The 15,788-nt window shown below is 37.4% G+C and overlaps 1 protein-coding gene across 2 annotated transcripts in view; it reads left to right on the top strand.

Annotated features, from left to right (window-relative positions):
* Positions 1-15,788, top strand: part of PAPPA2 (pappalysin 2) — a 245,141-nt gene that overhangs the window by 119,639 nt on the left and 109,714 nt on the right. For both annotated transcript variants that reach the window (XM_081299707.1, XM_081299708.1), the window contains 3 exons: positions 3,166-3,257; positions 7,528-7,721; positions 9,624-9,770. In XM_081299707.1, the coding sequence (XP_081155833.1) occupies positions 3,166-3,257; positions 7,528-7,721; positions 9,624-9,770 (433 nt within the window). The remainder of the gene's footprint in view (positions 1-3,165; positions 3,258-7,527; positions 7,722-9,623; positions 9,771-15,788) is intronic.

Genomic DNA, 15,788 nt, shown 5'->3' with positions numbered 1-15,788 from the left:
TGCTTCTTTTTACTCTTCATAGCTACTAGACAATTAAAAATCATCTGTGACTTTCATTATATTTCTATTGGGCAGCACTGAACAAGATGATACACAATATGCATAGATTATCTTCAAAACAGAAATATAAAAGTACTGCCCTTCAAGATTGTGTTCTAGATGCCATGTAGAGAAACATTGATGTGGGTCAATCCTCTCTCTATAGATGAGCCGACTAAGGTGCAAAGATTTCGGAGACTTCTCGGGGATCACTCATCCGATAAGGTCCCTAGTGTAGCCTCCATTGCCTTATGTAGAAAAAGAGTGTTTTCTTAAATTATTTTTTTTATTTTTATCCTTTCTTCCCTTAAAAGTTTACCATTTAAAACATGGTTATTACACTATTGCACCCATTGTACACTTCAATTTCATTTTAAAGCATTCTCATAGGTAATTATTTAATTGTTAATCCATCCCATGAGATACATTTTAAATAATGGTTGGAGCTATTAATGATGTCTTGTGTCTGAAAGTCTTTACATATTACAAAATTTATTTTGATGGGTTAAAATACGTATTCACTTTTGGACATGATGAAATCAAGGAGAAAAATGGCAACATTTAGAACAGTCAAATTTTAGTTCTTTCATAAGCACTCAAACCACACATGTCTTGTCATCAGACATGCTTCATGTTTCCTACACTCTAAACTATTGTACCCATCTCAATCCCGGTGTAGTTATATGAGTTGTATTAGCGGGGAGGTCCAAAATGACGTTGTTCTTCCCTCAGCCTTGAAATATATGGTAGTTTCCACCAGGTGGTAGTAGGGAGTTAGAACAGAATTTGAATCTTTAACAGATGTCCTGGACTGAGATATAGCTGCAATGGGGCCACCACCTAAGTCTCTGGGTCGTAAACAGACCTGAGATTTGAGTTCTGCAAAACTGCGACTTTTGCAACTACATCTAGATAGAGAAAAACAATGAGATTAAAATATAAAGAAATGTCAGATAAAAATGAATAGAAAAAATCCACATGGGATTTTTTGAACCCCTCCCCTTTTCTTAATGGTCAAATGATTTTTTAAGTTAAATTTATTTTTAACTGATACATAAAGAATGAAATGTACATACTAACGGGGTACCATGTAATGTTTTGATACATGTACACACTGTGTAGTGTTTAAGTCAGGTTAAGCATACTTTTACCATTTCCTTATGGTGAAAACATTCAAAATCCTTTCTTCTTGCTTTTTGAATATAGAGTGCATGATTATTATTGATAGTTACTTCACTGTCAACAGACACCAGAACTTCTTACTGTAACTAGTGCACACTGATTGACCTCTCCTATCCCTCCCTCATCCCTCCATTGCTTAGCCTCTGCTAACCACCATTCTATTCTCAACTTCCATGAGATCAAATATTTAACTATTTTAGACTCCACATATGAATGAGATCATGCAGCATTAATCCTTCTGTGACTGGCTTATTTTATTTATTGATCTCTAGTTCTATCCATGTTACTGCAAATGACAGGGTCCTGTTCTTCTTTATGGCTGAATAATATTCCCTTGTGTATATGTACCATATTTCCTTATTCTTTCATCAGTTAGTGGATACTTTGGTTGTTTTCTGTTCTTAGCTGTTCTGAATAGTGCTGTAGTGAGCACAGTGGTGCAGATGTCTCTTTGGCATACTGATTTCATTTTCTTTGGATACATACCCAGTAGTGGGCTTGCTGGATCATATGATAGTTTTATTTTTAATATGTTGAGAGACCTTTGTACTTTTTTCCTTAAGAGGTGTGCTAATTTATATTTCTACCAACGTTGTGCAAGGGTTCCCTTTTTCCATATCTTTACCAGAAGTTTATCTTTTGTCTTAAAAAAAAAATACTCAATCTTACTGGAGTGAGGACATTGTGGTTTTCATATTTTCCTGGTGATAAGTGATGTTGAACATTTTTCCATACAAGTTGGCCATTGGTATGTCTTCCTCTTAGAAATGTCTATTTAAGTCTATTGCCATTTTAATCAACTTATTCGTTTTGGATATTAACTCCTGGTCAGAAGCATAGTTCACAGATATTCTCTCCCATTCTGGAGGTTATCTCTTCACTCTGTTCTGATTCATTTACTCTACATCAGTTTTCTTTTATGTAATCCCATTTGTCTATTTTTGCTTTTGTTTCCTGTGCTTTTGGGGTCTTATCCAAAATATCCTCACCCATTCCAATGTCCTGAAGCATTTCCCCTATGTCTTCTTCTTGTAATTTTATGTCTTACACTTGTCTTAATCGATTTGGAGTTGATTTTTATGACTGATGAGGGAGAAGGGTCAAGTTTCCTTCTGCCTGGGGCATCCAGTTTCCCAGCACCATTTATTGAAAAGCCCTTTCTCCAGTATGTGTCAGCACCTTTCTTGAAAATCAGTTGGCTGTGTTGTATGGGTTGACTTCTAGGCCCTCTATGCTGTTCCATTGGTCTGTGGGTCAGGTTTATGCCAGTACCATACTGTTTTGTGTAGTATATTTTGAAGTATTATGCCTCCTTCTTTGTTCTTTTTGCTTGAGATTTCTTTGGCTATTTTGTGTGTGTGTGTGTGTGTGTGTGTGTGTGTGTGTGTGTGTGTCTCTGTGTGTGTGTATGTGTGTTTTCAATTTCTTTCACCAATATTCTCTAATTTTCATTTTAGAGAACTTCCACCTTTTTGATTAAATTTATTCCTAGGTATTTTATCTTTTGGTAGCTATTGTAAATGTCATTGCTTTGTCTAGCAATGCTACTGTTTTTAGACTGTTGGAACTAATAAGTTTAGCCAAGTTGTAGGTTACAAATGAACAATTTCTAAGACTATTCATCCTGGGGTTAGTAAGCCTTTTCTAAGTTCAAGATCCTCTACCAGAAACACAATAAGAACTCTCCTGGGGATTTTCTAGATGTTTCTGAGACATGGGCTACTTAACTTCTAGGAATTTCCACAACCCACTGAGCATACCAATAAACAATTTTTGCTGAAATTGTATCACTTTGAATGCATTTTTTTCCCCCGTAAAACAATTCTCTTAACTCCTGCTGTACCCAGCTTGACTTATTGTTATGTAATGGGGAGATTTAAGAAATTAAAATGATGGTAACTGAACAGGAAAGAGCACTTTGAGTGTGTTTATATATATTCCTAGGAGCCTGGGAGAGGAGTGTGACGATGGAGACCTGCTGAATGGAGATGGCTGTTCAAGGACATGTGAACTAGAGAAAGGCTTCAACTGTATCGGTGAGTTCAGGGGTTCCAGACAAGAATTATAACTTGTTTTTAGAGGCATCCCTGGGAATTATTTTTGTGAGTCTCCAATATCTTCTAACATATAGCTTAATGTTAACAATAATAGCAATGACATTTGATATTTCCATTGTATCCCAGGCACTAAGTATTCCACATACATTATCTCATTCAATATGTAGCATGATTATGAGGGAATTGAGACATAGATGGCTTAAATAACTTGCATGTGCTTATTTGTTAGAAGTGGTCAAGTCAGGATTTGAACCAGGGGAATACAGCTCTAGAATTTCAATTAAACCACATTAGTTTTTTTTGTTGCTGTGACCAGAGTACCTGATAAGGACAACTTAAAGGAGGAGAAGTTTATTTGGGGCTCACAGTTTCAGTGTTCTCACTTCACAGTATCCGACTCCTGCTCAGGGCCTGAGGTGAGGCTGAACATCATGGAAGAAGAGGAAATCTGCTCAGCTCAAGGCAGACATGAAGTGGGGGTGGACACATTTGCATGAGGAGCTAGTTACATAAGGCATAACCCCCAAAGGCATAGCCTACTTCCTCCAGCCGTGCCTCACCTGCCTACCACCCAGTAGGCCATTCAAATTATTAATCAATAAAATGGGTTAATCTACTGAGGAGGTTATAGCTCTCATCATTGCCTAAAAAAAAAAAACTCAATAATTTTATACTACTTACATATTAAAATGATAGCATTTAGATATGTCGAGGTGGCTATAATATTATTAAAAGTAATTTACCTGCTTCTTTTTACTCTTCATGGCTACTAGAAAATTGAAAATTATATCTGTAACTTTCATCATATTTCTATTGGGTAGCACTGAACAAGATGATACACAATATGCATAGATTATCTTCAAAATAGAAATATAAAAGTACTGCCCTCCAAGATTGTGTTCTAGATGCCATGTAGAAAAACATTGATGTGAGTCAATCCTCCCTCAGTAAATCTCTTTATTGGGGACCATGTTATCAAAACATGAGCTTTGGGGGGACATTTCTAGATTGAAACTATAGAAAACTATGAGGTTTTAGTGTTTCCTGGCTTAATGTTGCCAAGGATTTTTCTTTGGCCCTCAAATGTAACACTAAAATGTCAGATAAGTAGCACAATGACATGGATTCTACATACAAATAGGGGTAGGGAAACATTCCAAGCCAAAGAGAGTGCAGGCTGACTCCCTGAGTCTGTACTTAATGGATAAGCTCAGAAGGACAACAGAAGGCCAGATCATTTCAGTCCAGGAGAATCTCTGGTGATAGATCATGGCGAGATGACTCTGACTCTAGACCCTTGGGCCCGGGAGCCAGTCTACAGCACTTCTCCCAATTCTGATGCAAGCCATTGCTGAAGGTTTCTTCAGTGCAGTATTTTCCATCCCCAGAGGCATGCATTACAGCAAGTCTGTGAAGCACAACCATACAGCAAAGTTATTTTAAACAGTAGTGTGTTTAAAAACACTTCACTGTCTCCAAATCTCAAGATGAAGTAGCCTATGATTTCAATTATGTAGAATTTATTAAGGTTTCAGGTACATATAGAACATACAAATACCCTTGCTCTCTTGAGCAAGAACTAAATTGTAGAATGTTAGTAACCATCCATCCATCCATCTATCTATCCAAACATTTGTTCAACAAACAAATGCCCACAATGTACATGTATTCAGTAGTAACACAAATTCAGTGCCTGTCATATGCAAGAGTCTTGAAGAGAACTGATATGTTAATGATACTATCTAGCTTCACGCTCTTATAGAAACCCCTTCTACCAATTCCTGAGGAAAAGACCCCTAGCGTTTACTTACATAATTCAAGAGTGCAGAATGCCTTTAGCTTTACTATTATAAATTTTTCCCTTTTCCAGTCTGTAAACTGAGGCTCAGAACATTTAGGTGACTCATCCTAGGGCATACAACAAGGTCTCTGCAGAGCCAGCCCTGGAGCTCAGCTTTCCTGTGTTCAATCAAGTGCATTTTCCTTGCTATGAGACTACAGAGGTTACATTTTTTTCCCTGTTTTATTTGACTACCATTCAGATATTTCAAATGCCTCCTCATTACTCTCCTTGCCAACCCAAACATCCCCTCATGTGATTAGGTTTCCAGACCCTTCCCTCTCTACCCCAAACTGGCATGCTTTGTGTGGTCAATGCCCAGAAAGGAATCCAATACTCCAGATGTGGTTTGACTGTGCAGAATACCCTGAGCTGATTTCCTCCCCCTTGTGCACAAGTATTTGTTAATGCCACCTCTCTTTGCATCGTTTCTTTTTGGTAGTCACATAGTGGTCTCATATTGAAAATAAACATACATTCCCCAAACACTGTCTCCCCCCCAGTGCGGCTCAAGTCTCATTTAACCTAAGAGTAGATTTTACTTTTTCTATCGCATTGGATCCCATAAAGTTTGACTCATATTTCCTCAGCTTTTAACTCCAGTAAGACTATATCTAAATTATTTTAACTATACTTAAATACTATATTTAAGACTATCTTTAAATTATTTACTGGGTAAACTTACAGCAGTATGTTCCACCATTAAACATCTTTTTCGGGGAATAATAAGCTCATTTTATGTTAAGCATATAGTTCTATCTCATTAGTTTTTCAAAAGATTAGATTTGAGGGCTGGGGATGTGGCTCAAGCGGTAGCGTGCTCGCCTGTCATGCGCAGGGCACTGGGTTTGATCCTCAACCCCACATAAAAATAAAAAATAAAGATGTTGTGTCCACCTAAAACTAAAAAATAAATATTAAAAAAAGATTAGATTTGAAGCAACCATTGGAAATATGTTTTAAAAGTAGTCTATTGTTTTCAGATAGATTTGAAAAAACAACATGACAACAATTTTAATTCCATGTTTAAAAATAATAGACAACAGGAAAAGAGCAGTCACTGGGTTGTAAATGGAAAAACATTGTGTGTGTGTGTGTGTGTGTGTGTGTGTGTGTGCATGTGATTACTATAAATAAAGAGAGAAAGATGGGAATTATATGGGAAAGTCCTTCCAAAGGCACTTTGGGGAGAGGCTGGAGTAGGTCATAGGTTGGATGGAATGCAGGAGCAGAGGGCCTCAAACAGCATGGCATCCTGTGTAGTGTTCTGCCTGGGCACAGACATAGAGTCACCATGGAGCTGAGCTGCTGACAAATCACTGGAGTAGCCCCGCGGGCTTGCCATGAGGACATACAGACAGAAAGCCTGGTACAGTAACAGTGAGCTTTAGTAGTGATCTTACTGAACATGCATCTTGGTGTTGATTTTGTATCAATCTTGATCTTATTTTAATGTCTTACTATTTAGGTAGGTATGAGAAATAAGAACCATGCACTTAATATTAATTGTCCAGTATCTTGGCTCAAGAACAACAGAACTTTATCTATGGCTTCGTAACTGCTTCTCAGCTTTCCACCTGTGGAGAAAGCAAGCCTGCCTGTCTGTGTGGAGTCAGTACTCTTCACTTAGCGGGAGTTACCCTGCAAGTGCAGCGCCTGCCCAGGGCCTGCAAGCTTGCTCTGCAGCCACCAGCCCCCCACAGTCACCTCTCACTTGTCTGCTGCCTCAGCAGGAGACAGTACAGAGCCACAGGAGGAAGTGAACCTGCCCCTGGAGGCAAGCGTGCCTCAGCAAGTCATGTAGATGTGCTGAGACTCAGGTTTCTCCCCAAAGAAACACGCAGAAACTGCACACCTCACATGATTGTCCTACATGAGAGAAAGAAAACACAGGACACCTTATAAGCTTCAAACCCATGCATCTAGTTTCAAAGCAATTACATGAGAGAAGCACTATCCAAAAAATGATTAAAAGAAATAATTCAATGGACCACCCTCTTAAATATTTTAATATTTCAAAGACTATAAAGGGGATTTAAGCATATAATAACAATACTCCATTTTTTGAATTCCTTGTTCTTTTTCTTCCTTCTTTTGTACCTCCAACTTCCTCTAAGTATTTAACTTAAAATTTCTTCCCACACTCGACCTACAGCTGCTTTTGTTCTGCCTGTCCTCTCTTCCCAGTCCCCACCCTTTCTATGACTTTATCATGAGGTTGATTCTAATGAAAGGAATGAGAAAGGAGCCTTCTTCCTTGGAGAGGTGGTATGTGTGTTTGGGGTGGACGCTAGGCTACCTGGCAATCACCAGACCTCAGGGGGCCACAGGAGAAATGCTGCAGCACTCTCATGTTGACTTTTTCTCCACAAAATATAAAAACACTGTGTCATACACATTTCTCGGCAGGGGAACCAAGCCTTTGCTACACGTATGAGGGAGATGGGATTTGTGAGCCTTTTGAGAAGGAAACCGGCATCAGGGACTGCGGCCTCCATACTCCTGAAGGATACTTGGACCAGTGGGCCACCCAGGCTTTCTCTTCTCGTGAGGACAAGAAGAAGTGTCCTGTCTCCCTGGTAACAGGAGAGCCTCATTCCATGGTAAATGAAGCCAGGTGAACTGTTTTGTGAAGTGAGGCTTCCACATACTTAGTAGGCACTCAATTCTGGATTTTTTTTTTTTTTTTGGTACTGGGGATTGAACTCAGGGGCACTCGACCACTGAGCCATATCCCCATCCCCAGCCTTATTTTGTATTTTATTTAGAGATGGGGCCTCACTGAGTGGCTTAGCTCCTCGCTTTTGCTGAGGCTGGCTTTGAACGGGGGATCCTTCTGCGTCAGCCTCCCAGTGCCACTACGACTGGATATTCTAGATTTTGACACCAAATTTTGTCCTCACTGATCTCAGAACATGTTAGGTGAAAAGATTCCAGATTAGCCATGAAGTCCCTCCCTTTGCATTCACCCCACTTAACCTCCGTGGCTTCATCTAGGGACTTCTGATTCCAAGGTAGACATGCATCTCACAATTTCACTCATGAGTACACATGTCAGAAATTATAGTTGGGTTCTGTGTTTGAGACAATTTATCTCAAAATAATAGAGAACAACAGTAAGGAGTCAGAGGATCTGGGTTACACTATTGGTGATAAGTAATGGCAAGTTATTTATCTTCTCAGGACTCAATGAATATGTTAGTATCTGTTGCATTTAACTGAAAGATTTAATATAAGGATCCAATAAGATTTAAAGTACATATTAAAGTTATCAAAGTACACTGTTATTTAAATGATAATCATTATTATTGGAGAAATCCTAAAAGCAAATCCTTAGGTATATAGTTGCTGAATATCCACCTAAGTAGATAGGACATCCTCTGTGGACTCTAAGATGTTATAATGACCTTTATAAATTATAGTTGAATACTAAAAGAAGATTAAAGGTTCTTGACTCTTGGGTGTCATTCTAGATGCTTCCACTGCCAAATAGACTCTTCTGTTCATCCTAATGATGAGCAATATAGTCTTTTCACAGAATTGAGAGAGTCCTTCAAGCATTTCAGGCCAGAATGAAATAATTGCATTTTATACACAAGGAGACATCTCCACAGAGACTGTTCAAGGCCCCACTTGCCTCCTAGATTCCAGATCTTTCATCCTTGGCTTGCAGTTTTCTTCCTCCTGCTCTTATCATGCCTGCTGCTCCCCCTCTACATGAAGTCAGCATTTTAAGCAGAAGAAGGCTGCTGGCCAAAGGGAAATCGGCGCATGCCAGCAGACCTTTCCATTTGCAGGGGAAATGGCAGCTTTTCTGGAAGTTCAACACGTAAGCCTTCACCCATGTTATTGGTCAGATCTAGGCCACTTTGTCAAGCTTAGTGGTAAGGAACCCTGAGTATTTATGAACTAAATAAACTTGAACAAAGTTGGAGTTGGTTAATAAGAAGGTAAAGGGAAATAGATCTGATCAGGCAACTAGACTTTTCTGCCACCCTCTCTTTGCCTAATTTGCCATCTTTCTCCATAGATTTCCTGCCTAGTGAGAGGAAGCTAGGGAATTGGGAGATTCTAAGTTAATGACAGCTCTCTCAAGTGGCTTTCAGTCTAACCTGCTGTCTTTCCTAAGTGAAGTAGAAGAAGTGTCCTGGAGTTTTGTTTCTTGTCTGCTTTATTCAGACAAGGTGAAGACCTAACCGTTATCCCTGAAAGACTTCTATGGCTAATCTTTGGAACAGTTACCTGAAATCTGCCAGGACTATTATTTGGGCAAGATCCCTAGTGCATTGAGAGTTGTCATTATGTTTTTCTATCCGAGCAAGTTATATCTTGAGGCTAACAGAGAACATTGAGAAATTCTACATTGAGAAAAGTTTTTCTTCCAATAATGGAACTATTAGGAACCCAGGAGGAGAGTAACAACTTGGTTTTGCACTGAAGACTTTTATTGTCTTTCCTTCTCTTTTACATTCCACACTTAAGTTTTGATTGAAATTGCATTTCAGATTTGCACATCACACCATCCAGATTTACCCAAGCAACATTCCCTTCCTGGCTGGTTTCCCTGTGTTACCAATGGAAAAAGACCTCAGGATGAAGGGAGTGAGCAGCCAGAAGGTATCCTGGAGAAGGAAGATGAGGTTTGGCTTAAAGTAAGTGGCCCTAGTGCTTTCTGTGAAAGTGATAGATAGGAGTGCACGTGTATGCACTTACACACCTGAGTGCATGTGTGTGCATGTAAAATTTCTATTTGAATTGTTTTTCAGGAAATTTACTTTTGTTATCTCCAAGAGTTTATATCTTGAATTTGTTTTCACCTCTTTTTGAATTTTGGACTTCTGTCCACATGATCACTGTATTTAAGTGGCATGCACACAGAAAAGTGCAAAAATCAGAAACACACAGCTCAGTAAATTTGGAGGAGTGGAACATGCTCTCTAGCCACCCCATGGATCAGCTATTCCCAGCTCTCTTGTGGCCTTATCTATTGTTAGGCAATAGGAGTGTCAACTACTTTTATTTCTATCACCATAGATTAGTTTTGCCTATTTAAACTTTATTAGAAAAACTTTACCTCAATATCCCTTGTGTATGAGTCTTTCTCATGCGACTTAATTCTGACTGCTTGCCCTGGTGGTAGTGTTCATTTTCAGTGCAATGCAGTCTTCCAATATATGAACTTGTGATACATTTTATTATTCTAATGCCCATATTGTTGGTTATCTTCATATATTAAATACTTGGATAATGCCTAGTTTTTCAGTTTTTACTATTAAAAATTGTTCTGCTATAAAACTTTGCTGTACATTTCTTTTAGTGAACATATGTAAACTGATGAATATATTTAGAAATGATAGATCACTGATAGGCCAGCTTTGGTAGATAATCCCAAATAATTTCCCACAGTGGTTGTACTAATTTGTACTCCTATCAGAAGTTTATGTTTTAATTACTTCACCTTTTCATCAATACTTAGCATTTTAAGTATTAATTTTAACCGTTTTGTTGAGCATGTCAAGGTATTCCTCCATGGTTTTCATTTGTATTGCATGGTTAATGAGACTGGGAACTTTTATATTTATACTGGCCATCTGTATATCTTTTTCCTTTTTCTTTTCTGAAAGGCATGGTCAGGTCTTGTGCTCAATTTTTTATTGGGTTGTGTGTCATTTTCTTCTTAGTTGATATGATATTTTGCCATTTTCTACGTATGAACTCCTATGCAACTCTTTGCTCTTTAGTATCTTCAAGCACTCCCTGAGAACTGTACCTCACTCTTAATGACGTCTTTAGACAGTCTTTTCTTTTGTGGTAGGGTTGAAGTATTTTGTATAGTGTAGTAGTAAATCTTTGCCTGTCACAAATTACAAAAGTTCTGCTTTCCCATATTGTCTTCTGGAAATGTGATTGCTTTACCTTTCATGTTCAGGTTTACAATTCATCTGGGATTTCTGTGTGTGTGTGAGGTAGGGATAAGCTTATCAATTTGCACATGTGAAAAAAAATAAATGCAATTTTGTCTGGGATTTCATTAGAGCTATAAATCCATTTGGAAAGAAATTTCATCCTAAAACACTGAGTCTTCTAATATAGTCCTTCAGTTGTTTAAGTTGTTTAAGTCCTTAAGTTGTTTCTCTTATTAACATTTATGGTCTTCTGAGGAAGAGTCAAATTTTATCAAATGCTTTTTCTGCATTTATTGAGATAATCATCTTATTTCTCCTTCTTTCTATTAATATCCTGGCTTCTACTGATAAATTTTAAAACATTAAACCAACCTTAGATGCCTTAGGAAAAAACAAACAAAAATCAATTTAGAGGTGATGTATTCCCCTTTTGAAATTGTGCTGAAGTCTGTTTGAAGGCATTTTGTTGTTCTTTCCCCTGAGAGCTTGGCTCCTAATTTTCTTCATTCTACTGTTTTATCAGGTTTTATGCTCAAGACTGAGTGTGACTCCTAACATAAGTGTCTTTCTTTCCACTCCTCTGGAATATTTTGTGTAAGGTTTTTGTTGATTTTTAAGGTACTTACTCATTGAAGCTATCTGAGCTTGGAATTTTCTTTGAGGAAAAAAAATAATAATAAATTAAACCAACCCAGAATAAAATTCTGCATCTTAAGAAGATTCCCAGGTGATCCACATGCACCTTCAATTTGGAAAACACTGTTCTGTGATATATTTATCCTACATTTAAATACAACTAGTCATCTGAAAATATTTTTTAACCACTTCTTGGCCTTTGGCTAAAATCAAGTGAAAATATTCTCTCAAAAATATCTACTAGACAAACTTTAGATAGGGCAAAGAGAAGGGAGGAGAAGGGAGGGAGCATGGGGGTAGAAAAGATGGTGGAATGAGATGGACATCATTACCCTAAGTACATGTATGAAGATACAAATGGTGTGACTTTACTGTGTATACAACCAGAAAAATGAAAAATTGTACTCTGCTTGTGTAATATGAATTGAACTGCATTCTGCTGTTATATGTAACAAATTAGAATAAAATTTTAAAAATTAAAAAATAAAATAAAATTATCTCTGATATCCTAAAAAATGTTTTAAACAAACATAGGAAATTTTAGGTTTTCTATATCTTCTTAGACCAATTTTGCAAGTTGAATTTTTCAAATCATTGGCCTATTTTTCCCCCTAAAATATCAAACTTACTAAGTTTGTTATGATATTTTTCTATTTTTTGTACTATTTCTATGTCTCTGGGATATATTTTTTCAAGCATGCTATTGTTAATTTGTATGTATTTTTGTTCAGTCTTGCTAAGCATTTATCATTTTAATAAGTTTTTCATTAATGTGTCTTTGCAATCAACCAAAGGTATGTATGCTCTTATTTTTTATTATTGTCTTCCCCTTTGTTGTTGCTGTTGTTTATTTTTTTCAGTGTCTGGTGCAGGATACGCAAGTGCTCTACCTCTGAGCTCCATCCCCAGCTCTATTGGTTTTCCTTTTATGTTTACTTTTAACTTGCTTTCTTTTTCTACTACCTTGAGATTATGCTTAAAATACTGATTTTTACTCCTCCCCTTTATATGTCATTCCTTTAAGACCTACATTTCTTTGGAAGCACAACTTAGCTTCATTCCACAAGTTTCCACATACCTTATTTCTATTACCATTCAGTTCAAGCATGTTTTAAAATTCTGATTGTGATTTCTTTTATGACCCTTGAATTATTTTTAAGTGGGTTGTTTAACTTGAAAACATTTTTTGGTTACCATTTTTTTGATTTGTCTTGGTACTGGAGATTGAAGCCAGGGTGCTTTGTCACTGAGCTACATCCCCAGCCTTTCTCATTTTTCATTTTGAGACAGGGTCTCACTAAGTTGCTGAAGCTGGCCTTGAACTTGTGATCCTCTCTGTCTCTACCTCACCAGCTGCTGGGATTATAGTCCTACACCACCATGCCTGGTTACCTTTTTGTTTCAATTACAGATATTCTATAAATCAGTCTTTTTAATATGTTTCAATCCTTTGAAATTTGTTGAGACTTGAGTTATGGCCAATACTGGCAAATGCTGTCTATAAAGAAATATGTAGATAGCAATTGTCAGACGCTATGGCATTCTGTGTATTTGGGAGGTCAAGTTGGTCCATCATGTTCTTAAAATTTCCTATATCATCTTCATTTTATATATATTTCCCCAATATTTTCTGCATTGTTTCCCTCAGTCCCTAAAAGATGCATGTTAAAATCTTCCACCAAAATCTTGGGTTTGTCTATTTCTTCTTTAGTTTTGTCCTTTTTTAACTCATACACTTTGAGGTTATCTTAGTGACTATGCAGGCAGTCCTCAATTTACCTGATGGTGTGGGGGGACCTCCAAATGACTATGAGGCTGAAACTGTGCAAATCAAATGGTAGTCCATGGGAGAAGCACAACCATTTCATGACCTATAAGTTTTTTTCCACAACATTAAATGCTCTCTTACTTTTCAGTTGTACATATGTTAGGCAATGAGAAAACAGTGAAACTACTATTTCTTTAGTTTACCATCAGTCAAAACGTTAGAAACATGGAGAATTTAAGCGTTGCATTTCCTTGTTTAAAAAATAAAAGTTCTATAAGTAGCTGGAACACGTCCTGCCTTTTTTCTTATCATGCAACATAACATTGCAAAGCCAGCAGTGTCCCTGTGCCTTGGTGAATCATTGTATCCCTTGCTACGCAGCTGTTCTTCACACTTTCACTGTTATGCATCATCTGTGAGAGTTCCTTTAACATGAACTTTTCAAATTGACATTGTTTCCTCTGGGATGTGTTCATTCTTTTTGTCAAAACTGCTTTTCTGGTTCGTGATGACAATTCCACTCACTGAGTCTCTCAGGCTGTGTGTTGAGAGTCTCTTGAATGGCACCAGTGTCAACATTCTCAGTCAGTGATTCCTTCTACGATCTGTTCGCCATGGATCACATTTCACTTGTAGCATTATCAAACTTTGCTACACTTTCATCCTTATTGGTCAGTTCTCTCTTTTGTTTTTTTTTTTTTTTAAAGAGAGAGAGAGAGAGAGAGAGAGAATTTTTAATATTTATTTATTTATTTTAGTTCTCGGCGGACACAACATCTTTGTTGGTATGTGGTGCTGAGGATCGAACCCGGGCCGCACGCATGCCAGGCGAGCGCGCTACCGCTTGAGCCACATCCCCAGCCCCAGTTCTCTCTTTTGATTATCCATGTTCACAGTATCTAGCGGTGTATCACTGGGAGCAAGAAATCAGCACAATGACATATTTAGTGTCTGTGTGACCTAAATAACAAATACCCAGTGACCAGTCAGTGACAGACTCTGAAAGAGGTGATGTGATTGGTCAGGGGTCCTGATGCCCATTTGTTATTTGCATGGAAATATTTGGATTAAGAGGCTAGAAGTGATGTTCGTACTTCATTCAGTTGCAGTTCATATAATGTGCTAACTGAAGTTTGAATCATGCTGTTGAGAGACTGGTTTTAGTTAAGAAAATTGTTATTAATGTTATTATGGATATGGGAACTGTGTAAATTGGAAACAGCCTGTATATAATTTTAGAATTTCTTTATTTTCCTGGTGAATTTTCTCTTTAAAATATGAAATAGATATTTTTAATATCTAGTAATACCTACATATTTTTCTTATATATTTTTATTGTTTTTGAAGTTCTTCATTCCATAGTCTATTAAAAAATAAATCATAATCATTTTTAAATCTGTGTCTGAAAGCACCAATATCTTAGTGACCCGAGCTCCACTTATGTTGACTCTTTCTCTCTTAATTTTCATTCATCTGGTCTTTCTACTATGGTACTGAATAATGTTTTACCTGGCCCTTGGGCACAGAATACACTGTAGAGATTCTGGTTAATAATACCTTTGAGATGATTTTTTTTTTGACATGTCTTAAGATTCAGAAAAGATCACCTTAGTCCAATAAGTAATTAAGAATATTGAACTTGTGCTTTTTATTTATGAGACCTAATAGGTTACAGCTTTCTCTTCTGCTGTGGCCTAGCCCTTTGGGGCTCCACTGGAAGCTGGCATTGGGCCCTCCACCTGGACAGTCCCTGAGTTGCAGTCTCTTTCTCCAGCAGTGCATATCTGCCAGAAGTTCCTCTTGGCACTTGGGCCTCTCTCCAGCCAACTTTTGCTTGGCTTCTAACAATCTATTCTGCTAGCCTGGGATATGAAAAGTGCCTCTGAGGCTGAAGTAGCACAGGACATTAAGCTCCTCAGTGTGATTTCTTTTCTTTGGCGGTATTAGGCTCTTAGGTCTTGGTTGCTCTCAAATGCTTTCAAACATTTTTTAACTTAATTCATATTTTATGGTTATTCTTGTCAGGAGTGTTTGTTCTATTATAAGCTACTCTATCGTAGCTGGAAGCAGAAATCTCCAACTGGAATTCTACTAATGCACATCAATTTGCTACCTCATCTATTTTAGGTTTGTACTCTATTCTTACAATTGATCCAGGAAAAGTCTTTATATTAGGGGAAAAAAATCTTGAATATCATTGAAAGTCATGCTAATACATAAAATCTATTAAGAAAATATAAATTTCACAAATCCATTTGATACCAAATAAAAATTAGGAATGTGGTTTTAAAGAATAAGCTGTTAGGATTTTTTTTTCTTTTTAGAAAAGTTTTCTGAGGACTACAAGAATTTCTGATCCT

This window comes from Spermophilus citellus (assembly GCF_964194105.1).
Source record: "Spermophilus citellus genome assembly, chromosome: 6".
Classification (NCBI taxonomy): domain Eukaryota; kingdom Metazoa; phylum Chordata; class Mammalia; order Rodentia; family Sciuridae; genus Spermophilus; species Spermophilus citellus.
This window is presented reverse-complemented; position numbering and strand designations above follow the sequence as displayed.